Genomic DNA, 15,333 nt, shown 5'->3' on the forward strand with positions numbered 1-15,333 from the left:
ATATATTTATATTATATTTATTTATATCCCCATCTTTTCCCCAGGGAACTCAAGGCAGCATAACTTCACAACAACCCTGTGAGGTAGGTTAGGCTGAGAGGGACTGGACCAAGGCCAGTCGCTGATCTTGAATGGGGGATTTGAACCCAGGACTCTCAATTCGCAGTCCAGTACTTTAACCCAGCCTTCCCCAACCCTGTTGCCCTCCAGATGTGTTGGGCTACAACCCCCATAATCCCTGGACAGGTGGCTGGGGCTGATGGGAATTAAAAGTCCAACACATGTGGAGGGCACTGGGTTGGAGAAGGTTGCTCTAACCCACGGATGGAGAGCTATATGTTGCGGTGGGGAGCCAAATTCCCCCCCTCAAGCCCTCTGTGGGCTGGAAGATGTCAGTGGCCACATCCACTGATGTCATCACCTTGCCTATTTTGGCTTTCTCCGTGCTGGCATGGAGGCATAGAGTAAGGGGCCTGACCGGAGCCAGGAGGAGGCTGTGCAGCTAATGTGATGGTATCCTCCCCCATACATTAAAAAATCACTGCATATTGAAGACCAGCAGGTCAGGAAGCAAGCTTTTCATCTAGCCTTCTCCCTGACAGGCTAGTTTTCTACGCACAGAGAGGTATGTTTTTTTTGCATTCGACAATGTGAGATCCTCACTGCAGTCTTAAATGGTGCGACCGCTGTGTGTGAGAAGTAGGGCCAGTGTCTGATGTGGATAAATCTTTCACCCTCTCTCTACCTCTAATGCTAGAAATTGGTCTCTTATCTGTCCACACACACACACATTCCTCCCCTCAATTCTCTTCTTAAAAACAAGACAAGCTGCATAATGCCAGCCAAACTTTACAAAACTTAAATTTTTATTAGATACTGGAACAGTTTATAGAGGCATATTTTGAGACCACAACTCCTCACACAGTCTGGTCCAGTTTAGGAAGTCAAAGCATCATTGTAAATCATGGCCAGGGCACCCAAGAAAGTGACGTATTCCTGGAAGTTCACCACCTGGTCTTGGTTACGGTCCAGATCCTTCATCAGCCTCTGGATTTCTGCATCCTTCAATTTCTAGAGTGAAAACGAAGATTACCAAGAAAACCAAAAGCAAGCCAACAACGTCGAAGTCCCGAAGCGGCAAACTGGAATGCTTACGTAAGGTATGGGCAAATATGCCAGGGCAATTTTAGTGGGGGTCAGCAGCGTGCAACTTTTTGCTAGAACCAAGTTCCTAGTCCTCATGGCTGGAGAGCCAAACCTGGGTGCTAGATGGCAAACGGGGAGCCGAGGGTGTGTGTGTGGGCTTTACTTCACTCATGTTTTAGACATTTGAGGCGAATTCCAAAAGAGCAGCCAGGTTTTGGCTATCAAGAGCTTTTTAGCTTTGGCCAACGTGTGTGTCTTGAAACTAACCCGAAGTATGCATAACTGAACTGAATGCATTTTCTGCCGCTGTTTGTCCTCACCTTTTTCTCCCCGTCCTGCTTCTGTTCACCCCATGTCAAATTTTAATTGTAAGCTCATTGGGGCAGGCCTCGTCGCTCTTGTGCTTTTTCGAGCACCATGCACATTAATTGAACTGTCTGTGTGTGTGTGTGTGTGCGTGTGTGCGCGCGCACGCGTGCACACACACAGAAGTGTACACACACAAATCCTTGTATCCTTGCCCGCATCAAGAAGCAACTTTAAGTCGTTGGGGGGGAAAGGGTTTTGCATCATCTTCCCTGACCCCACTCCTCTTTCCCTACTGGTTGCAGCCCCCCCCCCCCGGTGTTTTTCATTTAAATTAATAAGATGTGGAGGTGGGGGAGATGCTAAATGTGTGTGATGTCTTTTTTTGGCCTTAATGAAGACTACAGCCATGAAGGGCTTGCTTCTCTTGGTACTCACCGGTCCAATGGTCAACTCTTTCTCGATCAGTTCCTTCAACTCTTTTTTACTTAAAGTGCTCTTGTCGCCTTCTATGCCCGAGTATTTGTGGAAAGTGGCAACCAAAAGGCAGATGGCTTCATCCAGTGGGGCTGCCATCGTGAGAGGACAAATGGGAAATAGACCTGAAAAGAGACAACACAAAAGCGGGGATTTTGATTCGGGCTTTAGAGATGCAGGGGCAGGGTGGGGAGGAGAAATATATCTTTCAATGTAGTCCAAAATGGTTCAAACCTTCCCTACCTTTAATATTTTTGAAACATTTTTATATATTATTTATTATGAGACCTTTGAGCTTTGGTTTGGTTGACCAACCTGTGAATGCTTTAGCTGGTTGATTGAGTGGGGAGCAGGGAGAACAGATTTCATAGGTGGGGCTGTGAGTTCAGGTCATGTTTTAAGAAATAGTTTGTCTGTTCTGGTGTGTTACTGTAATAAGGAAAGAAAATGTTTTAACCATTAGTCTCCCTTTTAACGATATTTAACAACACTGTGGGAACTCGCCTCTGAAAAACCACTTCTACAAATTTGGAGTGTGACTGAGTTTAAAACCAGGGAGAGGAGAGGATGCTAGCTGTGAATGGTGCCTATTGGCAAGTGTCTGTGGCATCACCAGCTCACCTCTCCTTGCGATCTGTGGCACAGTTCATAGAATAGTAGGGTTGGAAGGGGCCTACAAGACCATCGAGTCCAACCCCCAACAGTTTTCCCAACCGCGTTCAGAATATTTACAGGATTTTATTTTTTTAACGTTCAAAGCCGAACGTATAAATGAATTAAGGTACACGCCCCAGTTTATAATCTTAAAAAAGGAAAGAAAAAGAAATGGACAGCTTATCTGAAGCATGAGAGGAAGGAGAAGGCTGAAGGCTGAGCTAGCTTTGAACTTGCTGTTGGTCTTTGTCCTTCCAATTTAATAATCAGGCACTTCCTCAATATTTCACAAAGCGCTGGGCCACAGGACAGGGTGGTCTATGCTCCACCCTTAATGGCAGGCATGGGTCATGGACTATTATCTCTCCACCCCCAAAATTTGGGGAAGGAGGAAGCGGAGGAGACAGATTCCTGGCATTAACAACAGCTGCTGGTTCCACCCCCTCCTACCCTCCTGGGCTTGTGGCATTCTCCCATTCCAGCTGATCTTAGGGTGCGGCCTTTTTACTCTGGGCATCAGTGGCCAGAGTAAAAAGAGTTGTAGCTCAAAACACCCGGAAGGCACCAAGTCCGGATCAAGAAACCAGTCCTAGGAGTGTTCATCTCTGCCAGAAATAAGTTGTCTCTGAAGCACATGAGTCTAAATTGCCACCCCAAGCAGGAGTAGCTCGCAGAAATACATGGTTGCTGGGAAATCCATTCCTCTCCCCGCAACCCCAGTTTCTGCGAGGGTTGCTGCTGAGCTCATAGGAACAGGGAAGTCTCAGCAGGCCCTGGGTCCGCTGTGCTGCGGGGTCTCGGGTTTCTCCACTGTTCCCTGCAAGTTTTCAAAATCGAGCTCAGCAAGCACTTTCCTTTGGCCGAAGGCCGTGAGGGCAAAAACGGACCCCAAGCCGTTTGCTTAGGAGAACGGCTGCTTTGTCTGGTGGTGGGGTTTGTAACTGTCCGGCCCCACCCAGACAGAGAGAGGTGTCTCTGTGTGTCATGCCAGCGCCCCCGTTTGTTTATGGCTACAGCTAGGAGACCTGCAACAAAACGTTGCAGCGTCAAGACTCCTATTCAGAGTTCTAGCCAGCCTCATCAGTAGACGCCAGTCCCCCTTCCTCCCCCCCCCCACATGGTTTTCCATCCCCACCCACCCAATGGACACTTAGCATCCAGTCCCCATTGGGCTCATTTGCGGGGGGTCCCCCCTTTTTTTCCTTGAACAAACCACACGTTTCCCCCAGTCTGTTGAGCTATGTCCTCCTTGCGCGTGGATTGTGCCATTTTGGCTGCGTAGGCACCGGCGCGCCAAGAATGACTTTGCGATTCGTAGATAGGATTTGTGAATTACAGGCCTTTCACCCCCAAGGGCGGGTTTCTCCCATGAGACGGGTCTGGAGCCAAAGCAAAGCGGGGCCCAAGTGACGGGATCTGTAGAAGCGCTGCAGGGTTGCAGGCGGTGAAAAGGAGAGTGGGCCTTGATCCACCCTGTCCTGGGTGTGTGCTGCCCCACCCTTGAGCTAATTGCATAGGGATCAGCCTCCTGGGAAATAGGGGCTTTGGGGAAACCACCGCCCAACAACACATCAGTGGTGGCCCTAGAAAAATAGTAGGGTGGCCTTTCTATTGCACCGTCGGAGTCTGTGCATCTGTGTCTCTGTCTGTCTCTCTCCCCTGACACTGAGAGCTCTTACGGTTTTAATAGCCGCACAGTGAGAGAAACCCAACACATTTAAGTTTTCAGGCAGCCCCCTCCATCCTGGCATGCTCAGCTGGGGCTGATGGAAGTTGGAGTCCAACACATTTGGGGAAGATGAAGCCACAGCAACGCTTTCCCGTGTTATATTTCTGCCTCACGTTGGGGTGTTAAAAGGCGCGGATGCGCACCCCAAGAAAGAAAGAAAGGGGAACAGGCAATGAGATTAGGGCTGGGAAGACCTAGGTTTGAATCCTTGCTCAGCCATGTGGTGGTTGATACAATGGGTGGGAAGCATAAGCAGCCTTATTACTACATTTATTATGATTACATTTACAACCCTGCAGTGTTTCTACAGATCTCCTGTCCTTTGGGCCCCACTTTGCTTTAGCTGTAGATCCCTCTCATAGGAGGAACCCTCCCTTGGGGGTAGAATCATAGAATAGTAGGGTTGGGAGGGGCCTGCAAGGCCATCGAGCCCAACCCCCTGCTCAGTGCAGGAAAAGGCATGAAAGTTACAAATCCTATCTACTAACTGCAAACTTTTTTTCTCTGGCAAAGAACCCAAGGGGGCTCACGCGGTCCACCACCACCACCTCTCCTTTTTATCCTTACAACAACCCTGCGAAGTAGGTTAGGCTGAGAGGCAGTGACTGGCCCAAAATCGCCCAGTGAGCTTCATGGCCAAGTGGGAGGCTAGAACCCGAATCTCCGGGTTCCCAGCCCAACGCTCCAACCACTACACCGCACTGGCTCTCTTTTATTACTCTCGTTCTCTCTAGCTGATGATGCCCCAGTTGTGCAAACTTGCGCGTTGCCAACCTTTCCCACCAGGGGTCGTGAGGGAGTCCGAAAGAGTTCGGTCGCCAAGTTAACTTCGCAGCAGTGAAAAGAAGCAAGGAGCGCCGGGCCGGGTGCGGGGGGGAGACGCCCCATCCATTTGGGGGCTCTCCATGCCCCCCCCCGCCAACACCCACGCCCCTTGCTTCCCTGCATTGCGGCGGGGCTGCTTTGGGCGCTAAATCGGCACCTCCCAGCCTGGCCCCCAGGGCGCATCCCGGAGAGAGTGGGATTGAGAAATGTTTAGGGTGGGGCTGGCAACGCCCCCCCCCCCCGCCTCCCTGCAGCGCGGGCCACGCACGGAGCGGAAAAACCCCACACTGCAAAAGAGGGGAGGGCGATCTTGCCCAATTGGCGGACACGAAGAATGATGTAAGAATTAAGGGGGGCGGCTTTATGGGTGGGGGAGCTCGGGTGTGGCCGAAAGCCACAGCCCTCCCGGAGTTCAAGAGGAGGATGCGCCCCCTGCCACCACAGCTCAGTGGTGGGGAAGGCGCTCTGGACATGCCCAGAGGCAGTCCGTCATAAAATGGCAGGACTCAACTGCAGCCCAGTGCAGTTCCATCGCACGCTTCCCTGGGAGTAAATCCCACTTTTGGGTAGACGTGGCTAGGTGGCGATTCCATGTAGTTGCGGGCATAACTGTCAGCGGGGCCGCACAGGGCTGAATTCGGAGTAGATTTGTCCAGGATTGCACACTTTGGGGCCGCACTCCTCTGGCACGCGCTTGCTTGAGAGTAAGCCCCACTGAACTCGGGTGGACTTACGTCGGAGTAGACATGCGTCTCAACCTAGCGCCCTTCAGAGCTGTCAGACCACCCCTAGCCAGCATGGCATGGTGGCTGAGGATAATGGGAATTGTGGTCTGAACTTCTGGAGGCAATCCTGTTCTCACCCGGGAGCATGTAAGCCCCAGTGAGCTCAGGCGGGCTTATTTCTGGGTAGAGAGGTGTAGGATTGCATTGTTAAAAGGGGGAAAATAAAAAGCAAGGGGACATAAATGTAACAAATAAAATTAAAAAAGAGAACAAAGGCCAGGAAGGATACAGTCCTATACATGTCTACTCAGAAGTAAATCTCATGGTGTTCTATGGGGCTCACTCCCAGATACTTGGGCACAGGGTTGCAGCCTGAGGGTTGGTTTTTTTTTTTTTTTTAACCTTTCTGTGGGATGGGGAAGGGACTCACCCCCTCCAGAACTGTCCCCTAGCTTGCCCTGGTTTTTGGAAAGAAAGGGACTGAGGAGGAGAAGTAGTAGAAGAAGGGGAAAAATAATAATAAAACTTACCAAAAATAAGCAACACAGGCTGATGGATGCCAGGAGAAGGGGGAGTGGTGACCAACAGCAGCTTTGAGCCTGGATTTGTAGGCAGGGGTGGAGTCTAGACTCGGCAAACATGGTCCCCCAGAAGGCAGCTGATTGGATGCAAAGCTGAAGCCGCTCCCCCCCCCCCATTTTACACGTTTCAAACCCCACCTTTATTTGCTGATTTTAACTCTGTTCCAGTATCCAAAACCTTTCAATTCGTGGCTGGGACATTTTTTCCGTTCAACCCTGAGGGATAGAAACCTGAATTCTTCTCTTTTCTCTCCTCCCTCCCTCCAGATTGTCTTCCTTCCTCTCCTCCAGTTTCTTTTTCTTTCTTTACCTCCAGTTGCCTTCCTTCCTCTTCTTTCCTTCCTCCCTCCCCACTTTTTTCCTTGCCTCCAGTTGCTTTTCTTCCTTTCTCTCCAGTTGTTTCTCTCTCTAGCTCCCCTCACCCCCGCCTTTTCAGCCTCCAGGTGCCTTTCTTTTCTTCCTCTGCTCAGCTTTCTTTTCTGAGGCAGAGAGAGAGAGAGAGATTGAGAAAAGAAAGCTGGGGAGTAGAAGAATGAAAGAAAGACAACCTGAGGCTGAAAAGGAAGTGGGGGGGGGAGAGAGAGAGAGACAACTGGAGGGAGAGGAAGGAAGGAAGGTACCCTCCAGGTATCTATGTATCAAGCAAATGCAAATGGTGACTTTGGGGACTCTAAACCCAACTGCTGGATCTCCTAATTCGTTTTAGTTAATTTAGTTCTGTTAATTTCTCTAACTTGCAAGTTGCTAGGTGGAAATGACACAAGAACCGCATTTCCAAAGTGTGGTGACAGTCAAATCCCCCCTCCCGCTTTTTTTTTTTTAACTGCAGGGAGAGCTCCTGTGTGCTCCCCTTCCACACGCTGCTGAAGGTATCTCCAAATGCAGAGAGCCTGTGCCCTTTTAACTGGCCATACCCATTTCCTCCTTTAAAACCTTTAAAATTTGGAACCGATCGATCTGATCTCACAAAAGATCTGCTTCTTACAGTGTAGCTGCAGCATCCTGCAGCACCTGCCATCTGGATAAGCAGTGAAAGCAAGGGTGGGGGAACCTCAGGACCATGGGACAAATCCTGTGGCCCCAAATCCAGCCACCCAGGTTTCCATGCCCCTTTCCTCCCTACCCCCAATCATTTGGGGGGGGGGGTTCCCATCTTTTGCATGCTCTCACTCTCCCTGCCCCCAGTTCTAAAAGGCTGAAATGCCTCTCCTAAGGCTTAGTTGCAGCAAGAGCTTGAGGGCACAATCCTTTGCATGTTTAGACAGAACAAAGTCCTACATCTCCCAGCATGCCCTAGCCAGCCATGCTGGGAGATGTAGGACTTTGTTCTGTCTAAACATGCATAGGATTGTGCCCTCAAGCTCAAATGGGCTGGTATCTTTTGTCTTTTTGGTCCCTCCCCTTTTGCATTTGGCCTCACCCACCGCTGGAATGTCCCCCCCCACCAGCTGCTCTGAAATTGAATTCAACCCTTGGGCCAAAAGAAGTTCAGCACCTCTGAGTTAAAGCATGGAGTAGGTGAGTGGAGAAGCTGGCGCACTCACATTTTGCATCCTTGCGTTTTTGCGCCATGCTGAAAGTTTACAGTTGTGACATTTCAGAGCCATTTGTTGGTGGGGGCCCAAAAAGGGGGGTGCTGAAATTGAGGCCAGTTTGGGGGAGGGCACAAAATGTGGTGAGGTTACAAGGGGTGGCTAGCCTGTGGCGATGTACATTTTCTCCCCCCCCCTTTTTTTAACTAGCGGTGCAGGAGATGGGGTGGCGAAATGGAGGGAGGATTCCCATTCAGACCTAGGGCTTCTCCACACCAAGCCTTGTATCCCGCAACTTACCAGGGCTTCTACTTCCAGATTCTTTGCAGGATTAAGATCAGCTCCTTACCTGGGCTTTTTCCTGGGACTTCCTTTTTCTGCAAGTTCTTTACGTTTCACTATACAGCCACTAGATTGCGCTGTGTTATAGCGGAACTGTGCAATTTCACACAGCCATTAAAACAGATTAACATTTATTACTGCATTATCCCTGACCTTTTTAAAACAGGGATCAAAGTCAGAAAGCGCAGGAGACACCCTGGAGGTTGACAATGTCGTGTAAAGGACCCGCAACCTTCTGTGAGTGACCAATCATGAGCATGCAATAAAAGCCTCATGTAGAAATGCTCCTAATTTCCATGTGTGTTCACGAGTGTTGACAGGCATCTGCTCTCCACTGAAAGGTTTTAAGGGCTAGGGAGCTAACCTCTCGCATCAGCGGGGGGAAAAATGGGTCAGTGTGTTTGTTTACACTGTGGTAAATAGGCATTGTCCCTGAAAAATAGCGGACGGTTGGATCATGTGAGCCTCAGTACATCCTAGCCTGGATTCTATATATGTCACCCTGTCATCTACTGCCTGCGCCCAACCCTTGTTTACACACACACACACACACACACACGCCTAGTTTTCCCTACCTAACAAACATCTCAGCATTCTTTTGACTTCAGTTCTCTCCAACATTTCACACATGCAAATCCAGACATTCTTGGGTGCTTATATTAATGCCACTGTTCCCAAACCAAGGATTGCACTGTCAGACAGTGCAATCCTCTATAGGGCTACTCGGAATAAAGTCCCCCTTGAGTTCAGTAAGGCTTACTCCAGGTAAGTGGGCACAGCAGAGGTGGAGAAGCAGCAACTCCAGGCTAATCTTGGCCTGACTTCAAAAGCCCTCTGTGAGTGGTCAGTTCAGACCTCTGCCAACAGCTATGTGTCTCTCCACTGGCAGGATGGGGAGAAAGGAAAGGGGGTGTCAGAAGGAGAGAGGAAAGGGGCTGGGAAAGAGAGAGAAAGGCGGTGGCAGAAAGAAAAAAGGGGACGAGCCATCCACTTTGGGCTCTTGGCCCTCTCCACCTCCGGCTTTGGCCAACATGTGATCCCCGAGGGAATGCGGACCTTGACAGAAAAAATGTTACTGGCCCCTAGTGTATCAGCCTGCTAACTTACACACAACCCTGCACACAAGCTGAAGGCTCTTTCTGACATATGTGGCGCTTCCCAATGGAGAGTTCCTCACACTTCCAAGTAAAATATGTTGAGCGGCTATGTTCCAGTTTTTCCTTTTTAATGGATTCTCTGTGGAAAGAAGAAAAGGTGGGGGAACGTGTGTGTGTGTGTGTGTGTGATTTAAACAGGTACCTAGGAAGCTGCCCTACATTTAGACCTTCTCCACATGAGGTTAAAATTCCGCACCCTTAGTGGGGCTGCTTCTTATGGATTCCTTGTGGGATTAAGATTGCCTCCTTTACACATGGTGGTTTCCAGGTTTGTTCTTTCTCAGCAAGTTCTATATGTTTCATTCTACAGCCACTAGATGGTGCTGCGCTAAAGCAGGATCCCAGAAATTTATCACGCTTCAAAGTGTGATAAAATCTCTTACCACATTATCCCCATTGAGAATTATGCTGCTATAATGGCAAGAAAGCATGGGAGGAGCCCTGGAGGTTGATGTCATATAAAGGACCCACAAAAAGCTGTGAGTGACTAATCACGAGTGCCCAAGAAAAGCCTTGTGTAGAAATGCTCTGAGTCAGAGCCTTGGTCCACTGTCAACACTGACTAGCAGCATTTCTCCAGTGTTCAGGCAGGAATATTTCCAGCCTTGCATGAAGATGCTGGGGATTGAGACTGCTATTATTCAAGTCTCAGCCCTGAGCTTTCCTGCCTTCCAAAAGGGCATGGATCCTATCGGTTTACAGACCTGTAGACAGCTTTTGTAGTTTCTGGAGAGAAGGCTCTTTATTTAAATTCACCCGATGGGTTCTCCTGATGAGGCCGGATACCCAATGCAGGGTGCCCCCCCCCCATTAGTTTGCATCCTGCTTGAAAAAATCATTGTAGGTCATGCAGAGGGCCGAGAGGAAGCCTGTGTACTCCTTGAAGTCGATCTCGTCGTCCTTGTTCTTGTCCAAAGTCCCCATCAACTTGTCTATTCCGCTGTCCTTCATTTTCTGAGAGAGAGGAGGGGGCAGGGTGAGGTGGGTGGGGGAATCTGCAGTGCAAATTTACACTCTGAGTTCCCTCACAGAGTGAAGGAGGAAGGAAAGAAAGGAAAAAGGAAGGAAATGAAGGAAGGAAGGAAGGAAGGAAGGAAGGAAAGAAAAGAGGAAGGAAGGAAAGAAAGAAAAGAGGAAGGAAGGAAGGAAGAAAAGGAGGAAAGAATAAAAGAAAAGGAAGAAAGGGAAAAGAAAGGGAAAAGGAGGAAGGAAGGAAAGAAAGGAAAAGGAAGGAAGGAAAGGGAAAAGAAAGGTGGAAGGAAAGCAAGCAAACCCCGGCCACTGCACTGCCACCAGCAAAGTGGCGGCAGTGCCTGGTTGGTGGGAAGGTGGCAGCAGCTGTGTGTAGGAGCGGCAGTGACAGGCAGCCCGATCTGCTGCCTGAATGACTCTGGATGACCCCACCCACGTAGGACACCCAGGTCGCCGCTTACACCGAGTCAGGCCATTTGTCTGTCCAGCTCCATATGGTCTACACTGACTGACAAGCCACCTGGTGCCTGCCAGTTCCTTTGGACTACAACTCCCATAAACCCCAGCCAGCATGGCCAAAATCCATTGGAGTTGTAGTCCACAACATCTGGAAGGCGCCCGCTCTACACTGTGCCAGCCCCAGCAGGATTTTGGTTCGCCCTTAAAGCAAGATTCTAGTCCTCATGGTTCTGAATACGGGGCTGATTTAAACAGGAACAGAAGCTGGCTTATTCTGAGTCAGACCTTCAGTCCATCTAGTGCAGTAAAATAAAGTAAGATTCCAGTCCTGATGGCTCTGAATAAAGGGCTGGTTTAAACGAACCTAAGAAGCTGTCTTATATACCAACTCAAACCATGAATCCCTCTTAGCTCTGTCTTTTCTGCACTGACTGGTGGAGGCTTCCTAGGGTTTTAGACAAGGGTTTTTTCCAGCCTTACCTGAAGATGTCGGGGATTGAACCTGGGACCTTTAGCACGCAAAGCTGGTGTTTTATCACTGGGCTGTGGCCCCTTCCCCAAAGTTAAGTGGGGTCATGTCTCCCTCCCCACTCAATTCTCTCTGATGGGACTTGAACTCGCAGCTCCGGGTTCCCAACTCGTGCCCTGTTTGGTGAGTTGACGGCTGCTGTATCCCCAACCTCACCCGACCCACCCTAAGCACCACTTGCCTCTCCCAGCACAAGCTCCTTCTTCACCAGCTCCTTCAGCTCCCTCTTGCTCAGAGTAAATTTGTCGCCCTCTTTCCCCGAGTATTTGTGGAACGTGAACACCAGCGTGGCCAAGGCTTTCTCCAAGGGCGTCTCCATGGCGGACAGATCTGGAAAAGGGGAGAAGAGGGAAGTGAGCCAAAGGACGATATGTGAACCACAAGGAGCGGGATGGGGGGGGGGGGTCGAGCCTGGCCCCTCTCTTCCACTGCCACCCCTGGGTCTGAGGCAGGCTCATCCAGCTACAAGATGCCGCCCTGTGCCCCCACAGCCCCAAAGAGCAGGCTGTGCTGTCTGGACTGCAGCTTGCTGCAAACCGAGAGCAGGTGTGCCTTGCAACGGAACAGGCAAGCTGCTTGGGACGCATGACTTGTGCAAGCAAGCCAAGCCGCGTGCTGCGTGAACATAAGACGAGCCCTGCCGGATCTCGGACCAAAGATCCCTGGAGTTCAGCATCCTGTTTCTTGCAGTGGCCAAGCAAATGCCCCTGGGAAACCCACAAAGCAGAACTTGGAAGCCGCAGGGGCTCCCCTGGTGTTGCTAATCAGCAAACAGTGTTCAGTGGTACACTGCCTCTGAGCATGGAGGCTTTCTTTATCCATCACAGCTAATAGGCATTGATAGATCAATCCTTTAATCAAACTCAGTCATTGATAGATCTCAATCAGTGATAGATCATTGATAAATGATTTCAATCTCAGTTGACAGATGATCTCTCATTGACAGATGATCATTGATAGATGATATTGATCACTGACAGACGATTTCAGTCCCAGTTGATAGATCTCTTTGACAGATGATATTGATCTCAATACTTTAATTCATCCATCCTTTAATCAATCCTTTAGATCCATCCCCTTTCATTTGTCCAGCTCCTTTTCAAGCAAGGGCCCATCACCACGCTCCAGCGCCTGGCATTCAGAGGAGCGTTGCCTCTGAATGAGGTGTGTGTGTATGTGTGATTCAGCCATCACAACCATTTGAAGGACCAAATGCTCCATGAGCACACCCAGTTCTTTAGAACGGTTCATGGAGTCAAGGGGACTTTACTGCCAGGTAAGAACTGTTCTAAAGTGGGGTGAAGTATTTCAGCAGGGTCTGGGTGGCCAAACCTTACTCCCAGGTAACTATGCGCAGGATTGCAGTCACTTAATAGCAAGATGTTATTAGCGGTTTGTTTGTTTATGTTTCATGATGGTGTTTTTAACCAGAGTATTAGCTCCTTTGCATGTAAGTAATAGAAAAGCAGGATATGATATATCCTGGGGGTGTAAGGATTCTCCTTGGAGGTCTGGCTATGAATTCTTGGGGGGCGTGGATATGGATTCTCCTTGTGGGGGGCATGGCTATGAATTCTCCTTGGGAGTATGGCAATGAAATGGCTTGTGAATCCTTGTGAAATGGCTATGAATTCTCCGGGGGGGGGGGGGTGGCGGCTATGGATTTTTCCTTGTGGGCATGTCTATGGGGGCTGCCTTGGTGAGCTCCTGCATTTCAAAATGTACCACGACACCACTGATTATAAGAAGATCACCCTGCATGGGAACTGGGAAATTTCCTACTGTTGGGGTGAGAGCGGGGGAGATAATATATAAAACAGGCTTGGCGAACAAGCACGATAAGCAGACGGGGATAATTGTGCAATTAAGGAGGGAGATAAGGGCCCCATTAGTAAGGTTCAAGATTTTCTTGGGAACACCTGCCAGCCGTAGGCCAAACCACACCCCAACAGCATTAGCAAATTCTTGAGATCAGATCATCAGTGGGGAGAGCTTTGCACTTTGGGTTTACAGTCATAACATTAAGTTAATACAGAGGTGAAGGGGGCACTAAGTATCTGTCCTTCATCATTCATACTAAGTATATTCTAATAGCAAACTATTTCTCTGAGTAGCCCAAATGGCACCACCCACACACAAGTGGACACAAGGACATCAGAAGAGCCTTGCTGGATCAGACCAAGGTTCATCTAGTCCAGCATTCTGTTCATACAGTGGCCAGCCAGCTGTCGACCAGCAACCCACAAGCGGGACAATATACCAATAATATAACACCCTCCTGCTCACGTTCCCCAGCAACTGTTATGCATAGGCACACTGCCTCTGATACTGGAGGTAACATACAGCCATGAGGACTAGTAGCTGTTGATAGCCTTCTCCTCCATGAATTTGTGTAATCCCCCTTTAAAGCCATCCAAATTGGCAGACACTGCTATATCTTGTGGAAGTGAGCTCCATAGTTCAGCTATGTGCTGTGTTAAGAAAGATTTCCTTCTTATCTGCCCTAAATCTCCTGTCTTCGTGGGATGACCCCCTTGAGTTCTAGTATTATGAGAGAAGGAGAAAAATGTCTCTCTCTCCACACCAGGCATCATTTTGTACACCGCCCTTCTGACGCCTCTTACTCCCCTTTTTTTCTGAGCTATAAAGCCCCAAACGTTGTACTCTTTCCTCATAGGGGAGTAGTCCCAGCCCGTAGAGGGAGGTATAAACAGGTTTGGGAGCTCCAAATTTATGCAGAAGTACAAAATAGCTTTAGAAACAACAGCTTGTGGGGGATCCAATGAGGACTGAGTGTCTGCTGCATGCCTGGGAGGAACAAAAAACTGGGGCAGGGGAATGGGATATCTTGGGAAAGGATGTCCTCCATGGATTGAAAAGCCAGACTGTTTTTGTTTCTTGGGTTTAGAGCTGTGAAGGCATGGGGGAGGGATTAACAGGGAAAAAAATGGGGGAGCAGATTTTATTTTAAAAAACAAAACATTTCCCCCCCATTTATTCCCAGGGATGTTTGGAAAATTGGTGGCGGTAGAGAGAGTTTCTGAATTGTTCCAGTTTGTTTCCCCATCTCCCCTCACCCCCCGGCCATCACACCTATAATTAGCTTAAAGAAGAATTTGAAAGGCTTCCATCCTAAACACACTCTGGAGAGAGTAAACCCCATTGAACACAATGGGAACTGCTGGGTAAAAACGTGTAGGATTGGGCTGATAACTGTCCTACTCTGATATGCTATCAGCAGTTCAAAATACACCGGCAGATGCTGGAGCGCATGAAACGGCTGGCTGCGCACTGTGTGGCCCCTTTAGTGTTCATGCACGCACATTTCCACGGATGTGCGCTAGAGAAAAGATTGTCCATCCTCCCCAACGCCCTGCCTGAGAGTTAGCTTCGTCTAGACCTCCTGGGAAAGGAGCTGAACCCCGAAGGAAGCACATTGAAGTGCTAGCAATGCATCTTAACAAGATAACCCAGCAGACAAGCAAAAAGGGGGACAAAATCAGTTAGGCGATTTACCTTGCAAAACGTATAGCTGTTAATACATTTTAATGTGTATAATATATTATACTAGATGATATTAATATATATTGTTCACTATATTTCAAGTCTAAACATCCCCCCTCCTATCTTGCAATTACTAATGCTCCCAAATAAATATTATATACATTAATGTTTATTTGGGAGCATTATTAATTGCAAAACGGGGATGTTTAGGCTTGGAATATTTGTGGATACAGACACCTTGCCCACTATGAACACGGTTCTCTTCCCTCTCAGCTGCTTACTCCATGAATTAACCTTTACAACAAATTAGCTAATAGGCACTATGGAACTCTCCGAGGAGCAAAAGGGCAGAGTGTTTCCTTTTGCTAATCATCATATCTGCTAACAGCAATCTC

At 48.9% G+C, this 15,333-nt stretch overlaps 2 protein-coding genes and 1 long non-coding RNA gene across 3 annotated transcripts in view; 1 reads left to right on the top strand and 2 right to left on the bottom strand.

Moving 5' to 3' along the window:
• LOC146334552 (uncharacterized) overlaps positions 1–15,333 on the top strand; it is a 24,803-nt gene continuing 9,470 nt past the window's right edge. Inside the window, exons 1-2 of the long non-coding RNA XR_014786277.1 lie at positions 1–83; positions 1,076–1,160. This is a non-coding gene — a long non-coding RNA (uncharacterized LOC146334552). The remainder of the gene's footprint in view (positions 84–1,075; positions 1,161–15,333) is intronic.
• On the bottom strand, positions 849–6,473 carry S100A6 (S100 calcium binding protein A6). The gene is made up of 3 exons (XM_084823911.1): positions 6,393–6,473; positions 1,891–2,054; positions 849–1,071 (listed from the first exon to the last, which is right to left on the bottom strand). Exons 2-3 carry the CDS (start codon positions 2,026–2,028, stop codon positions 937–939), a joined length of 273 nt encoding a protein of 90 aa, XP_084680037.1. The 5' UTR covers positions 2,029–2,054; positions 6,393–6,473; the 3' UTR covers positions 849–936.
• S100A5 (S100 calcium binding protein A5) lies at positions 10,285–11,753 on the bottom strand. Its single transcript, XM_084824476.1, has 2 exons — positions 11,616–11,753; positions 10,285–10,428 (listed from the first exon to the last, which is right to left on the bottom strand). The coding sequence occupies exons 1-2, from the start codon at positions 11,751–11,753 to the stop codon at positions 10,285–10,287; spliced, it is 282 nt and encodes a 93-aa protein (XP_084680602.1).

The sequence above is a fragment of the Heloderma suspectum genome, chromosome 17 (assembly GCF_057233095.1).
Source record: "Heloderma suspectum isolate Gila_16-S chromosome 17, 16-S_ref, whole genome shotgun sequence".
NCBI lineage: Eukaryota > Metazoa > Chordata > Lepidosauria > Squamata > Helodermatidae > Heloderma > Heloderma suspectum.

Bases quoted from the DNA above. Each gene is read 5' to 3' on its own strand.
- S100A6 (XM_084823911.1), bottom strand. From the start codon at position 2,028: ATGGCAGCCCCACTGGATGAAGCCATCTGCCTTTTGGTTGCCACTTTC. The intron at 1,072-1,890 runs GTGAGTACCAAG...TTTTCACTCTAG, and splicing joins AAGAGTTGACCATTGGACCG to AAATTGAAGGATGCAGAAAT.
- S100A5 (XM_084824476.1), bottom strand. From the start codon at position 11,753: ATGGAGACGCCCTTGGAGAAAGCCTTGGCCACGCTGGTGTTCACGTTC. The intron at 10,429-11,615 runs GCAAGTGGTGCT...CCTCTCTCTCAG, and splicing joins AGGAGCTTGTGCTGGGAGAG to AAAATGAAGGACAGCGGAAT.